Source organism: Sinocyclocheilus anshuiensis, unplaced genomic scaffold, assembly GCF_001515605.1.
Source record: "Sinocyclocheilus anshuiensis isolate Anshui unplaced genomic scaffold, SAMN03320099.WGS_v1.1 scaffold1382, whole genome shotgun sequence".
Classification (NCBI taxonomy): Eukaryota; Metazoa; Chordata; class Actinopteri; order Cypriniformes; family Cyprinidae; genus Sinocyclocheilus; species Sinocyclocheilus anshuiensis.
In genome coordinates, this window is record NW_015554207.1 from 234207 (window position 1) to 250738 (window position 16532).

Sequence of the window (16532 nt, forward strand, 5' to 3'; positions counted from 1 at the left end):
TTGTTTTTCTCACAAGAAAAACAAAACAAAACAAAAAACAATTCTGTTTTCCTTTGGATTCGTTGGCTCAAGATGATTCGATTGCACCCTGATGTCATTCTCCATCATGAAACTTTTCCTGACATTGAGTTTTCTGTAAAACCTACTTTTTCGAACTCCTCCTGATTTACATGAAAATCTAAACAAATCATCTTTAGTCAATAAAAAAGGAATTCAAGTTGATTAGTCATTAGATTAGTTGATTAGTCGAATACCATGACAAATTCGACAAAGAGCACACCAAAATGGATGTTGCTCTGCAACGCTTTAGCATATGGTGTGTGTTGACAACCATGCAGTGTTGCCAGATTGGAAATGTCCAAGTATCGTACCAGAAGCTCAAAATTATCACGAGTCAATGTACAGAATACAGCTATTTATCTAAACCAACAACTTTTTGACATGACCTGCAAATTACCACAATAGATAACTAGGCTTACTGTGTTTACATTGGACGTGAGCAGTGCGACGAAATACTATAGAAACCATTATAATCAGTGACTGTTTGCACTGGATCCGACACGACACATCCCCGACAGTAAACTGATGCCTCGTTCTATTTATGACGTATTAAAATGATTTTTAACACTCACTTTGTCACATCCAGTGTAGACAGACTTCAGCGGTTAACTCCACATCTGAGCCGCTGTCATCGGAAGCCTGTGTGTTGCCAGATGTTGAGGGGGTTCTTGCCATCATGGACCGCAACATAGTGCACGTTGGCTTTAAAGCAGGGCACCCTCATGCATTCTTAACACACTCTGAGCCGATTTCGTGTATGAATATAGAAGCCCTATCACTACAACTACCATCATTTGAATTGTCATAAAATTATCGTACATTATGGGATTATTTTTTATTTATTTATTTATTTTTCCCATTATTGGTAGTACATCGTACAGAGGTCAAAATTATCTTACAAATACGATAATTATCGTACGTCTGGCAACACTGCATTGTACCAATAGACATGTTTATACCGGTAAGGCTAATTTTGCAGTTATGTGCTATTCACTTTCATACTGTTGCTAAAGATATTTACTTTGCAAGCTCTTCATATTACAGACCTAAAAAGACGACAGAAAATTTACTCACGATTGCTGTCCTGCGGCAAAACACGAGGGCAGTTGCGTTTTAGATCAATTCTGAGTGAGCGCGCAGTGGGCGCGTCAGTGAATGGTGAAATATTTCCATAAATTAATTGATCCTGCCAGAAGAATTGCGTGAAACTTATGTCTGTTCCGTCTGTATCATCTCAGTGTGGTTTTATACATGCACAGTAAGGCGAATGTAACGCTTTCAGACATTTCAGTGTGGATGATAAACTTTGGAAAAAACATTTGCTTCGTCGTTACAAAATGGCATCAACATCCGTTTATGTCATAATGTCGTTTAACAAACTTTAGCCACGAAAACCTGCCTTTAGCGACTTCACCTGAAAATTAATTAATTTGCAACACGACCTGCGCCGTTCGCGGAGGCAGCCTTGAGCTAGCGTCCGCTAAGAGAGCTGGAGGCCCGGCTGCGTATGGCACTGCGGCCGGAAGAGCCACGGTGAAAGGCTGAGCCGCAGCGGGAAGCGCGTGAGGCTTTGCTGCGGTGAGATCTGGGGCGTGGCCCAGGCTCGTTGAAGGCCTGCTGCTGCTGCGACCCAGCACTCAAGGAGAGCCGGGTCTTGTGCGGGACGATGGTAGTGTCGAGCTCGGGGCTTTGCACGGTCTATTGGCCAGAGCGTGTGGCTTGTCGAGAAGAGCAGCGGCCGCGATGAAGCCTGGTGCTCCGCAGCCGTTTCTGGCGGAGAAGGAGTGATCATGGGGCCGGCAAATTGCGGCGGAGGATCTGAAAAATCCCCAGTATAGGTCTTTTCGTTAGACGGGAAATTGGGTCTGTGGTAAAAAGGCAAAAGGAGCGAACCTGCGAATCAGCAAATGCTGAAAGTCGAGAGATAATGAAGGTAGGACGTACTTGGTTATTTATAGGAGTTTTCTCTTGCGCTGATTGGATAAATGGTGTAATCACTAATGATGAACTGGCCGTATTAATTATCTGTGCGTGCTCCTCCCGAAATTTGTTTATAAAACATCACAAAGTTTCCCAACGTGTACAAGCATGCAGTATTGGGGTATTTTTAGCTCCGCTCCTTTTGGCGTTTCTGCAATATAGAATATAGTGATATAAAATCAAGCGACTCGGATTTTGCGTTGCAGAGGCAATATGTGCATTATGGGCCTGCATCAAAATAATGCCAGGAAGGAAACTTTGAGTAGAAGGGACATTCTCTTTCCTCCGACTGTGTGCAAACTAATTAATTGTGTATTTGTGATTCTTTTAAATTGCATACTTGCTATATTAATATAATATTCAACTTATTGTCCAGACTGTGTTTCACTTGTCTGGTTGTTTGGCTGCATTTAATTCTGAGGAATTAAATCATGTAATAGTCATCTGGCTTTGAGAATTGAACTGTCTATATTAATTTAGTATATTCAGTCTTTAATCCAGACCGTGTTTCACTTGTCTGTTTTGTTGGTGTTGTTTTTGTTTTTGTTTTATTTTGTTTTGTTTTTTTTTTGGCTGCATTTAATTCTGAGGAATTAAATGGTGGAATAGTCATCTGGCTTTGAGGAGTTTAGATGTCTATTTAGAGGAGCTGAGGGTTGTTTTCGAGCCCCCATCAGAGAGACTTGGGGTTGAGGTGGTACTCGCAGCCGAAGTCCTCGCAGAGGCAAATGGATCTGAGGACCATCATCCTCTTGAGGAGGGCTTCAGTTCTGATGCTTCAAGCTGCCGAAAGGAAGGGGCTCACACTGCGTTTTCGTATGCCCACTTCTCCTCTGTGCCCTAAGGAGGCCGGTCTACCCACCCTGCCAGCTTTGGTGTTTCAGAACGCAGCAGTCTTCATTTTGGCCTAGTCTCTGCCCATGAATGTTGCAGGACAGGGAGGCTCAATCCCTCCGAGGAGTGCTGGAGAAGTATGCTTGGTTGTTCCCTGCCAGCAAGGCCCTTTCAGGGCACTGGGCATATTACTCAAATTATACACGAGGTCAGTCTCTTGAGACTGATACCTCTTTCACCAGGTAAAAGGTCTTGATGCCACAGTGCTCATGCCTCTGAGAGCAGACTCCTCTGTGGTGAAGTGGCTCACACTTCATTATACGGTGCCCGTTTCTCCTCGGTGCCTTCAGGGGACTGTTCTGCCAACCCCACTACCCTTGGTGCTTCAGGACGCAGTGGTTCCCGCCAAGCTCAGGTCTCAGTGTCCACCCAGGGACATTACAGCACTGGGATGCTCGTCCCCTCCAAGGAGGTCTTTGGACAAGTCAACTCAGTCAGTCCCTGCCGGTCATTTGCTTCAGGGCACCGAATTGACCACTCTAAATACACCAGAGGCCAGTCTAAAGAGACTAGTTACCTTAGTAGACCATCTGGTGTCACATCTGTCTCCTGTCTCCGATTTGATTCTTTCAGCTGTGAACAAGGTGAAGTTAAGCTAGTCACTCACTGTGAAACAATTCCAGAGACTGTTGGGTCTGATGGCAGTAGCATCCAACGTGATACCTTTTGGCCTGCTGTACTTGAGTGGTGGCTCGGGACCAAGAGGCTTTCATCGAGGGTAATCCATTCGCATGATCAAGGTCATGCGCAGATGCCTTCGTGCCTTAGTCATGTGGAAGAAGCCTTGGTTCTTGTCCCAGCGTCCCGTGTTGTGAGCTCCAGGTGCATCCCTCACAGGCTGAGGAGCAATCATGAATGGTTGCTCAGCTCAGGGTCTGTGAGGAGACCATCATCTCTCCTGGCACATAAATTGCCTGGAGACGTTGGCCGTGTTCCAAGTATTGAAACTCTTTCTTCCAGACCTGAGGCCATCATGTGCTTGTTCGTACAGACAACACATCAGTAGTCTCTTACATCAACCATCAGGGCTGTCTGCGGTCACACCCACTTTGCAAGTTGGCGCACCAGGTCTTGGTCTTTGGACGAGTCAGCTCAGTCAGTCCCTGTCAGTCATTTGCTTCAGGGCACCAAATTGACCACTCTAAATACACCAGAGGCCAGTCTCGAGAGACTAGTTCCCTCCTGTCTCCGATTCGATTCTTTCAGCTGTGAACAAGGTGCACCAGGTCCTCCTGTGGGTGCTGGGAAATGTGCTCTCCCTGAGGACAGTTTACATCCCTGGGCACCTCAATCAGGGACCAGACATCCTGTCGAGGCAGGGGCTGATGCCTGGGGAATGGAGGCTCCACCCTGAGGTGGTGGTGCAAATTTGGAGGGAATTTAGCCTGGTGGAAGTGTACCTGTTTGCGTCACTGTTTGTGATGCAGTTTGAGTTCCTTTGATAGGGAACGTCTGATGTTACGACTGTAAACATGGTTTACATTCGTAATCTGAAAGAGATGCTGTGTCACCTTACCATACTTCCTCCATCGCTTTGAGCGACTTGCTTCAATCTATCAGAAGCTAACTTTGTTTGTTCCGGATGCACTTTGAAGTTTACTGGTCATCACATCACCCCACCTGTGACTTTCCGCCATGCCATTGGACTGATTTCACATGTGCTTCAGGACCCAATCACACAGAGGTGTTCCCACAGTTTCACTGTTTGTGACACAGCGACTTGTTCACTCTCAGGGAACCATGGTTACAGTAATAACCTGAGACATTGTTGTGTTACACAGCCACTGGGTTAGTAGATGGGTCAATCTCAGCACCGCTGAATTGGTGCATTTCTTCACTGAAATAAAGATTTATATAAATTTTATTTTATCTATAAAGTCTTTACTGTGCTGTCAATAATTTTATATTATGCAAAGCAACATACAGGGATGAGATGCTAATCACTTAAATGCGTCAGTCAGTGTATTTTTGCATGATGGAAAAGCATTTTGCCTTGCATAAAATAAAACTGGTTTTATTAGTTATAAGACTGAATCTAATTACTTTGGATGTTACAATATGTGCAACACACTTGCTTGAGAACTAGCACTGTTTTCTTTGGAAAAGATGAGTTAATTACACTTAAATTACATTAAACAGTGCTTGTGTATTTTACAAAATTTTACAGGATTAAAATTATCTGGAAATATTAACACAGATATGAGATAAAAAAATAAGCTAGTGTTCCTGTTAGCATAAATCAACACACTATCCTGCAAATTCAGTTCCATTATTTTTTTTATTCCAGTTCATACAGAGATTTCTGTGTGGTCCTGCAGACCTGGTGTGGAGACTGCTAGCATGCATTATTTTGAATCAGTTGGGTGGACTGGGACTGAGCAGAACTTTGTTCTTGATGTTTTATTAACAAAGTTCGGGAGGAGCACGTCAGATACTTAGCCTAATTAACACAAGAGGAGCCCACTCAAGTCAATTAACACCGAGAGGTATAAATACAGCAGACTTACCTCTATCCTTTGACAGTTTATCAGCATCCCTCCACCGCCCCATCTCCTCACTTCGAGTTCTAACTACACTTATACGGGGGGAGTACTCTGAGTTCGGGCCATTCCCAGCATGCCCAATATGCATTACTATACTCCATCTAATTATATGTAATTGTGAACTCGTGAAATGGACTTAAAACAATTAAACTCTAATGGACTGCTGGCTTTTATTCGTGGATTGGTCAAAGTGTGGAATTTGTTCAAATGTGAGAGGATGGGATGTCATGATTCATTGTACTGGTTGCTTCAAGAGCCAGTCTTACACGGGACTCGGGACATTTGAGTACAACCTGTCAAATGGGTCCTAGTCTACTCAAGAAATTTTGTTTGTCCAATGTAGTGACTTTGGGATATTTAATTTAGTTTACAGGTGCAAACATGGACAATGATCATCTCCTTGCCGCTCATTTAAAGATAAACTCCACTTATGTAATCACATTGTTATTCAATAAGTGGAGAGAAGTTTTAACAGTCTCTGAGCATACTTTGCTGCATCTGTATTGTAACGGTTCTGTTCAACTCAATGGTAATGATATTTTTCCTTCGATAAGGGTTCTCCCAGATTTTAAGGATTATACAGGACTATTTTTAGAAAAGGCTAATTCCTTTGTGTCTGTACATGATGCTGATAAGAAATTGTTGTACACTTTATTTGTTAAAGTTCTGCACAGAGACAAATTAAATGGTAAAATGGACACTCCTTGGAGAGCTTGTTTAAGTCTGGTTGATAGTGTTGGACCTGAATGGAGAGCACTGTGCAAACCACCATTATTGCTGATCTGCAATGGAGGGTTTTACATGTTGTTGTTGTTTTAATGTTTTTAAAGGGGTCATATGATGCTGCTAAAAATAACATTATTTTGTGTATTTGGTAAGCGGCGGCTTAGAGTGTGCGGAGGCTGGCTTGAGTGAGCAGAGGCGGGCAGGCTTGAGAACGGCGCGGCCGGCGGATTCCACGAAGGAGCTTGCGGCAACCACATGTGACGACCCCAGGCTGGACTCCGCTTCCGTTCCGGCGATCGACAGCGCGAAGTTGATGTATTCCTTCAGCGACCAGCATGGATCAGCTCCAGGCATGACGAAGCAGATATTGTCCTCTTTTGGAAGGCCAACCAAAGTAGTTTTGCTTTCACAATGAAACACAGCGCCTTCATGACTTGGTGGCGGCGGCAACAACAATACTACAGCGAGAATAAAAGTTATGCCTTCTTTCTTTGCATGAACATTTGGGCGGTGTTCTTCCCACATCGTGACGTAGACATGTGGGGGCGTGTTAGAACGAGCCGTATTAGGTAGGCGTGGTTGACTCTTAACTTTTATAAAGAATATCTCTTTGGATTTGAGACTTTAGTCTTTGCAACTTTACAGATCTTCTTTATGCACCAAGAGCTTGTAACACTCCAAAGAGAAAGGAAAAATTGAAATCGCATCATATGACCCCGTTAAACGTTTTGTTTTAAACTCTGATGTTAATAAAAACTGTCCTTTCTGTACTCTGCGTGAAACAGTTTTTCATTGTTTTATGGATTGTTGCCGTCTCTTGCTTCTGTTTTCCATGCTGGAGAATCATTTTAATTTGTTTGGTGTAGTTTTTTTCTAAACAGATGTTTATTCTAGGTTATAGGTATTCACAGAAAAAGAGGGAGCAGTGTCAGCTTTTTAATTTTATTTTGAAAAAAGCAAAGATGGCTGTATATATGAGTAGACGAAATAGGGTGGAGGGATCTACAGATGATGATGTGTTATTCATATTTGTTAAAATGTTGAAAGCTTGTTTAAAAATAGATTTTAATTACTATAGTTTGATCTGAAAAAGATTATCCAGTATTTGGTACTACAAAAATGTACTTTGCTTTGTTGTAGAGGATGAATACATTTTTAATCATATGTTGATTTAGTGGGATTTGATTGTTTTTGTGATAATTGGTTTGTCTTAATAGTATTGTAAAATAAAAATAAAAAAATCCATGACAGTTGATCTAGAAAGAAAGAAAGAAAGAAAGATCATTTCTGACCAACTTTTTCCACTTTTGATGTCATCTCTAGTGAGAAAGAAGTATTGTAGCAAAAACAAAACAAAACAAAAAAATATATATATATATTAGTCGTGGTCAGAATTATTGGCACCCTTGGTAAATATGATCAAAGAAGGCTGTGAAAATAAATCTGCATTGTTAATCATTTTGATCTATTATTTAAAAAATTCACATAAATCTAACCTTTCATTGGAGAATAAGAATTTAAAATGGGGGGAAATATCATTATGACATAAATGTTTTTTTCTCAAATACACGTTGGACACAATTATTGGTACCCCTGGAAATTCTTATGAGTAAAATATCTGTGAAGTATATTCCCATTCATATTTACAATTTAAGAATTTCCAATCAACAGAAAATGTTACAAATCTTCCTGGAAGAGGACGTGTGTCTATATTGTCCTAATGCACGGTGAGAAGGAGAGTTTGAGTGGCTAAAGACTCTCCAAGGACCACAGCTGGAGAATTGCATAAAATAGTTGAGTCTCAGGGTCAGAAAACCTTAAAAAAATAAATAAATCAAACAGCACCTACACCACAGGGAGGGTTTCAAGAAAATGCTCTCATCCAAAAACAATCCCCATCATATTCTGTTGTCAGACACGACTGGAACTTCAAATGGGACTGGCTTCTATGGTCAGATGTAACTAAAAAATTAGCTTTTTAGCAACAAACACTCAAGATGGGTTTGGTGGCTTTCGCAATAGATGAGATCAATAAGAATCCAAACTTACTGCCTAACATCACTCTTGGTTACCATCTTTATGACAACTGTGTGAGACTAGGAATGGCATTTCGGGCTGCCATATCCCTAATTAGTGGGACTGAGAAGTCCTTCTCCAACCTCAACTGCACTGGTCCTCCGCCAGTAGTTGGTATTGTGGGTGATCCAAGTTCAACTCCTTCCATTGCGATTTCCAGTGTTCTGGGACTATTTAGAGTACCTATAGTAAGATGAGATGAAAAAAGTACAAATACACTGTATGCATATTTTTGCACTTTTCAGTTAAATGCTGTTTCCTTTTCAATAATATATATCCTTGATCTGTTTCTTCAGACCTTACTTTATCATCTGCTTGTGCATGAAAAAAATGACAAAAGCACTGATCATTTTTGTTGATTGTCAGTCTATTCTTTTCCGTCTCATGTCTTCTACTCTTTCTCACCATCTAACTTATTAGGTTAGTTACTACGCCACCTGCTCCTGTTTGAGTGACAGGAAAAAGTACCCCTCTTTCTTCAGAACAATCCCCAGCGATGCCTTCCAGGTGCGGGCTATGATTCAAATCTTGAGGCATTTTGGATGGACCTGGGTTGGTCTCATCTACAGTGATGATGATTATGGCGTCTACGCTGCTCAGTCCTTCCAGCAGGAAATGCAGCTGTTTGGACATTGTGTTGCTTTTTCTGAAATCCTACCCCATGATAACAACCCCAGAGATATCCAGCATATAACAGGTGTGATTCGGGCCTCTACAGCTAGAGTGGTGGTTGTTTTTTCCACTTCATCCTTTTTGTTACCTTTGATGGAGGAGGTGGTGTCGCAGAACATGACAGGCAGGCAGTGGATTGCGAGTGAAGCTTGGGCCACCTCACCTGTATACCACACACCACGTTTACTGCCCTTCTTGGGGGGCACACTGGGCATTGCCGTTAGACGTGGAAAGATCCAGGGGCTTCATGACTTTTTGCTCCGTATTCGTCCCAGCAATGAACCAAGAAATAATATGCTGAGGATCTTCTGGGAGAACATGTTCGGGTGCAGTTATGAAACTGGGGGTACGGTGAAAGATGGAGAGCAAGTGAAAAATGTATGTACAGGAGAGGAGGATCTGATCACCACAAACACACCATACACTGATGTTTCTGGGTTGAGAGCAGCTTATAATGTCTATAAGGCAGTTTATGCTCTGGCACATGCGCTTCATGACCTGATGCAGTGTGAGGAGGGGAGAGGACCATTCAGTGGGAACAGCTGTGCCGACATAACAAACCTGAAACCCTGGCAGGTAAGACCCACAGCTATAGTAAAGATTCTCTTTAGGCATATAGATCAGCTGAATGTGTAAAAGCAAAATATTTGCTTTATATTAATTCAAATTTCAGATAAACATATAACACCTGTCCTGTCTACAAACTGTACAGCTGGTTCACTACCTACAGAAAGTGAACTTCACCACAGGTTTTGGGGATCATGTGTCATTTGATAAGAATGGAGATGCTCTGGCCATCTATGATGTGTTGAACTGGCAGCCAAGCTCTGATGGATCAATAAGGATCTACACAGTTGGTGTAGTAAGTGAAGGAGTGACAACAGGGATAGTGCTCACACTGGATGAGGATGCGATATACTGGAACTTTGAGACAAAAAAAGTAACTAACATTGCTTGTTAATGTCATCCTTTTTGCAGATATGCAGTCTAAATTAAGAGTTTGGTTCCAAAACGCTATAAATCCATTTTGATTAATTTGAGTAAAAATGTGTTTTCTTTACCAAGAAAGTGGCAAGATGAAAAACAGTATTTTCTGTTTCAAACATTCACATAGCATCTTTAGGTTATAATAACATTAAAAATTCAAATCCAGATTTAGATTTTCAAAGATTTATTATAAAATTAATAATTTTTTCCCCCAAAATGCAATAAATCCATGACACGGTTTGTTTGTTTTTTTTGTTTTTTTTCAAAATGCAATAAATCCATTGAATCAATATAAAAGTTATTTTTCATATTGAAACTGTTGAAAATACACAACATGGTTAATCCACATATGCCTCTGAACTTGGTCAATACTAATCTTATATACAGGCACTGGACTAAAAATACATTCAATCAGTCAGCAATAAAAGAAAATTTCATCATGAACAAGAACATGAACAACAATATCACATTAGACCACAGAAATTCCAAAATGACATTTCCCTTACATTCAACTTCCAAAAGTGCATTCATCTTTGCCATGTTACATTCGTTTAGTTGACTAGTGCTATACACTGTATTAACAAAAACATAAATGGCATTAATAAAAACACTGATAAGCTACGCAATATTGCGTTCATAATCGAATGCGACTCATCTGCGATTATGAATGCGATATTGCATAGCTTGTCAGTGATCTACGGCTCTGTGTATTAAATGCCGCTCCATCTGAAAGCACGTGATGGAGATTTACTATTAATCACAGAACCGGCTTTACTGACGAGATGCGCATGACAATCACATGCGATTTATCGTACAGCCCAAAGTTTGTTTGTTGATCACGGAGTACAAAGTAGATGAGGAAAACTAGGATGCCGGGTGTATTCACAGAGCTGCCATTACTGTCTAGAGTGCGTGGAATGGTGCTCTGTGATTGGTTGAGCGGATATATCGCATTCTGCAGAGAAGGGAGACTGGCATTTGTCGCAGTTTGGAAAGAAAGGGAGAAAACATGACAGAATAACGCGGCGGATATCGCGTTACTGATTTTACTGATTTTGGCGGAAACTCAATTTTTTTTTGGAACCAAACTCTTCAAATAGTAGTCAATACCATGATAAGACAAATGAGAATAATTAATAGAGGCCAAGATTGTCATTATGTAAAAAAGATGAGAAACACATCACTAATAACAGTTGGTGTCTCTTTCAGCCCCCAAGGTCTGTGTGCAGTGAGAGCTGCCCCCCAGGCACCAGACGAGCCACACGCAAGGGCCTTCCTGTCTGCTGTTTTGACTGCCTGCCATGCGGAGATGGAGAGATTTCAAACACAACAGGTGTTTATTTTATTGTGGAGATTAATGTTTGAAAATTTGAATGTAACTCAGTTCCCTCTTACATTTTCACTTTCTCTCTCTTACTTAATCACAGATGCTATTGAGTGCACAACATGTCCAGATGAGTTCTGGTCCAGTCCAGATAATGATCAGTGTGTCCCGAAAGAAGTAGAATTTCTGTCCTATGAAGATCCTCTGGGCATCTCTCTGACCACTGCATCTCTTCTTGGCACTTGCTTTTGTGCTCTTGTGATGATCGTCTTCACTCTTCACCGTAACACTCCCATAGTTCGTGCCAACAACTCAGAGCTCAGTTTCCTGCTGCTGGTGTCACTCAAAATGTGTTTCCTGTGTGTGCTGCTGTTCATCGGCCAGCCGCAGTTATGGACGTGTCAGTTAAGACATGCTGTGTTTGGCATAAGCTTTGTCCTGTGCATTTCCAGCATCCTGGTCAAGACTATGGTGGTGATAGCCGTTTTCAAGTCATCTCGACCAGAGGGCAAAGGCGCTATGAAATGGTTTGGAGCAGTTCAACAAAGATGCACTGTTCTGGTCCTAACAGCCCTCCAGGTTGTGATATGTGCAGTCTGGCTATCAACTGCCTCTCCAACACCACATAAAAACAACCAGTATATCCGATCTAAAATAGTATATGAATGTGCTATAGGCTCAGTGGCTGGTTTTTCTATGCTGTTGGGATACATTGGACTGTTGGCAGCAGTAAGTTTCCTGTTAGCCTTCCTGGCAAGAAATCTTCCAGATAACTTTAATGAAACAAAGTTCATCACATTTAGCATGTTGATCTTCTGTGCTGTGTGGATTGCGTTTGTTCCAGCATATGTAAGCTCACCAGGGAAATATGCAGTAGCTGTGGAGATATTTGCCATTTTAGCTTCTAGTTTTGGATTACTGGTGGCCATATTTGCCCCAAAGTGCTACATCATCCTTTTACATCCAGAGAGAAACACTAAAAATGCCATCATGGGAAGAGAAACACAAAAGAAATAGTTTAACATCCTGTCTGCATATCTCTAGTGTATGAGCCTTCAAATCAATCAATGCTCTGCTTGTAGACATATGTATTAGTGTTCCTATTGTATGTAATTAAAACACGTGTCTTACAGTACATGCAGATGACTCATGCAATGCCTGTAATGTATTGAAACATGATATACTCACTAAAGTAACAGTAAATTGTAATAAATAAACAAATAAATAAATAAATGCTTTTTACTACAGTTTTAATTGCTTAAGGTTTTTTTTTTTTTTATCAGCATCTCCCTCATATGCTGGGCCGACTGATAAATTCACAGACTCATCTAAATGGAAAGGATACTAACAAATCATCTTTGATTGATGTTATTTTAACTAATGTACCCCATGTTTTCTCTGCGATTGGAATTTGTTGTAATGATATTAGTGACCACTGTGCAATATCGTGTGTGAGGATTTTAAGATGCTTAAGAGTTCACCCAGATTTATATATAAACAGGTATTTAAAATTTTCAATGTACAAGCTTTTTTTGCACGATGTGTATAATAGTCATTTACGGGAAATTTCACCTGATGTGGCTGTATTTTGGGATTATTTAAAATCTACTTTTTGGGAAATTTGTAATAAACATGCTCCTTTCCACAGATTTAGGGTGAGTGGAAAAAATAATCCCTGGTTCAACAAATCTGTCTCAAACCTTGTCAGGCAAAGGAATATAGCTTGGTCCACAGCAAAGAAAACTAATAGTATTGATGACTGGTCTCGTTATAGATTATTATGGAATAAATGCACAAAATTGATAAAAATTTCTAAAAATCAGTATTATTATAATCTGATTAATGATAATATGAATGATCCCTCTAAATTTAGGAAATTAACACAATCTCTTATAGGATCAAATAAATTTACTAGTTGTCCAAATGTTTTAAAACTGAACCAAAGACTAATTTCTGATAAGGCTGATATGGTTAATACATTTAATAGATATTTGATCTCTGCCAGTTCGATTATAAGCACGAATCATTCATTGGATATTGATGAACAGGGCATTGATGAATTGATTAGAACAGACTTATTTTCTTTTACCCCTATATTGTCCACTCAAGTTTATAAATTATTGTCAGATTTAGATTGTAAGAAGTCAGCTGGGCCTGATAAAATAGATCCAATTTTTTTAAAAGTCTCTGCAGACATTATTGCTGAACCAATTGCGTCGATTTTTAATTTAAGTTTATTAACTAATGTTATTACGTCGTCTTGGAAATCAGCTATGGTTATGCCTCTATTAAAGGGAGGAGATTCCTCTGATTTGAATAATTATCGCCCTATTTCCAGACTATCGGTTCTAGCAAAAGTATTTGAATCTTTGATAAGTGAACAAATGAAAGAATACTTAGACATAATATTTTAAACGTATTTCAGTCAGGGTTTAGAGCGGGCCATAGTATGATAATGGCTGCTACCCTAGTTACTAATGATTTAATTTCCGCCTTGGATAAGAGACAGCATTGTGCGGCTTTATTCGTCGATTTGACAAAAGCGTTTGATTTGGTGGATCATGCCTTATTGTTACAGAGACTTAAGAGTATAGGCCTCAGTAATATGGCCTTAGGGTGGTTTAAAAATTATTTATCAGATAGAACTCAATGTGTTTCTGTAGATAACTATACTTCATCAATGTTAACAGTCAAGAAGGGTGCTTTGTCTGGGTCACGACGAGTCGTTTCCCCATAGCGACCCCTAGAGGACGCAGTGTCTCGTTCCCTACTCAGGGAACCATGGTTACATAAGTAACTAAGACGTTTTCCTTTGGAGTTAGGCTGTTGATTTATGATTATTGTTTTGCTTTGTTTGTCTGTAATTCTGTTCTGTGTGTTGTATAACCTTTTAAATTTATGTGAAACTCTTTGTTTGTACAGTCATCTTGGCCAGGACTCCTTGAAAGAGATTTCTTTTAATCTCAATGGGACCTTCCTGGAAAAATAAAGGATTTAAAAAAAAAAAAAAGAAGAACTTTCCTTCATTGTAGTGCTGCCCAGTTAGAGCCCAAACCTAAATAATAATTAAAAAAAAAAACAATTCTAAAAACTTAACTTAAAGGTGTGGAGTGGGGGTTTTCATATAATTATCTCCACTGATGTTCTATGATGTTCAAACCCAGAGAGCAAGGTGACATTGATACAATGTTAATTTTTCATCCAAACCATAATTTTGGCTGAGATTGACATGTTGGATCAACATGGTTTGTTTTTTTGATGAAAGATGATATGACACATGGGTGGAGACAGGGATATTAAACCACCATTTATTTGTTACTGACAATCACAAGATCCTGAGAATATATCTCTGCATAATCACATGACCTGTGATTTGATGCTATCCTGTGCCTTATTTCTTGTTCTCCGATTAGATTTTACTTAAATTCATTTTTTACATCTCAGAAAGCTGCATTTTTATAGGGGTTTGTAGACTTTAACCCACTCTGCATTATATTTTGAAATAGAAGTTGTGTGAAAGAAAACAATTCTACATTTTAGGACATATTCATAGCAGGCTTTGAATGAAATGTGTGATCACTTTTGTCTGTTTTGGAAAATGTACTTGTGAAAATTGGACAAAATCTTCAGGACAGATTTGAGAAGCCCTTGCACTAAATGAATAACAAAAACAACCATGACTGTGACTCAGAACAGCTTTATTATAGGGAAACAGAATCACAAAACAGAAAAGAAAATTTCTCACCTGTATATTCATGCTTTTCCCATAAGAAACGTGTTATTGTTGTTTTCTGGCTTGAGTAAAATATTGCAACATTTTGGGACAAAGATACAAAACAAGAGTCCAAAACTAGAGGCCAATATGGCAAAAATTTCCACTGCTATGCTGTACTTCCCTGGCGAGCTGACATATGCTGGCACAAATGCAATCCACACAGCACAGAAGATCAGCATGCTGAAAGTAATTAATTTTGCTTCATTCAAAAAATCTGGAAGTTTACAGGCAAAGAAGGCCAGCAGGAAACAGACAGCAGCCAGAAAGCCAATGTAGCCCAGTACACGGGCGAATCCCACAGCTGACGCAACTGTGCACTCAAGGATGACCTTTGACCCTTGGATTCCAAAGTTACGGTGAGGTGAAGGTGGACTGACAGAGAGCCAAATGGCACAGATAACCACCTGGACACTGGTAAAGACCAGGGGCCTCATTTATAAAATGTGCATACACACAGATTTGATCTTAGAGTGTGCGTACGCTAAAATCCCCGGCAACGTTCATATTTATAAAAACGGTCTTTGACGTGGAAAAGTACTTACCACCACGTCAGGGTCTGAGCAGACATACGCACTTTTCCTTGTGGCAAAGTCGGAGTACTGCAGCTATTTGAACATCTAAGCTGCAATAATAATAAAAGCGGTGTACGTGCACGCACCAAATTCATCATAAACAACAAAGATGCAGTGTAAGAGATTAATTGTGCAGTGTACTCACATTTTTTATTTTTGCGAGATTAAACTGACCTTTTAAGTTTTTTGTTTTTGCGAGACCTTTTTAGTAGCCTAATGTTGAAATTTCTTTACTCGCTTTCTGTACAGTTTATTCCACGTTTTTTTATTATTATTTTATTTTACAAGAGAACTTGCGAAGTCTTGATTTACTACTAATGCATAAAATGGGGGAACAAATGCATAAACGCATCTCTGACTGTTTTGTCTGTGTAGCCTATAAGAATAGGCCTATGTCATGCAATAACGGTTTTAATATATTCTATTCAATAACATTGTTAACTGTTTTTATTTATAACATCTGCTGCTTTGCTTCTGTGAAAATGAATAGAGACATCAGCCTTAAATTTTATTTTTGTCATTTACATCAGTTATATTTGTAAAATTCAATATATATTTTTGTGTCAGTACATTAACTGCACATTTGAGCAGCATTAGTAAACTGTGTAAATATAAAGAAATGCCAAATCACATGCAGGTTTTTTCAGACCGGAGACCATAATAGTGTAATAATTTATTTTATGATATGAACCATCCAATTTTTCTTTCAATAATGATTTTTAAAGTTTTGCCAGAATTCCGTGATACTAAACTTCTTATTAGTTGTCATAGGAAGTGATTTTAAAAGTAAGATGGCTCACTTTTTATAAGATGACTGAATTTTACTTGAATTCGTAGTTTATTCTTACTTTTGGAGACACAATTGTTTTATCATTATTATTATTATTATTATTATTATTTCTGTTGTTTCTAGAAGTAATAAT

General features: G+C 39.6%; 1 protein-coding gene and 1 pseudogene across 1 annotated transcript in view; one reads left to right on the forward strand and one right to left on the reverse strand.

Annotated features, from left to right (window-relative positions):
• The window catches only part of LOC107671063 (extracellular calcium-sensing receptor-like), a 13835-nt gene extending 1556 nt beyond the window's left edge, over positions 1-12279 (forward strand). The window contains exons 3-12 of the mRNA XM_016463908.1: positions 2650-2875; positions 2974-3039; positions 3117-3367; positions 3508-3567; positions 4602-4683; positions 8201-8467; positions 8700-9527; positions 9664-9891; positions 11148-11271; positions 11366-12279. Of these exons, the coding sequence (XP_016319394.1) occupies positions 2650-2875; positions 2974-3039; positions 3117-3367; positions 3508-3567; positions 4602-4683; positions 8201-8467; positions 8700-9527; positions 9664-9891; positions 11148-11271; positions 11366-12279 (3046 nt within the window). The remainder of the gene's footprint in view (positions 1-2649; positions 2876-2973; positions 3040-3116; positions 3368-3507; positions 3568-4601; positions 4684-8200; positions 8468-8699; positions 9528-9663; positions 9892-11147; positions 11272-11365) is intronic.
• Positions 12280-15015: 2736 nt separating this feature from the next.
• The window catches only part of LOC107671064 (extracellular calcium-sensing receptor-like), a 16114-nt pseudogene continuing 14597 nt past the window's right edge, over positions 15016-16532 (reverse strand).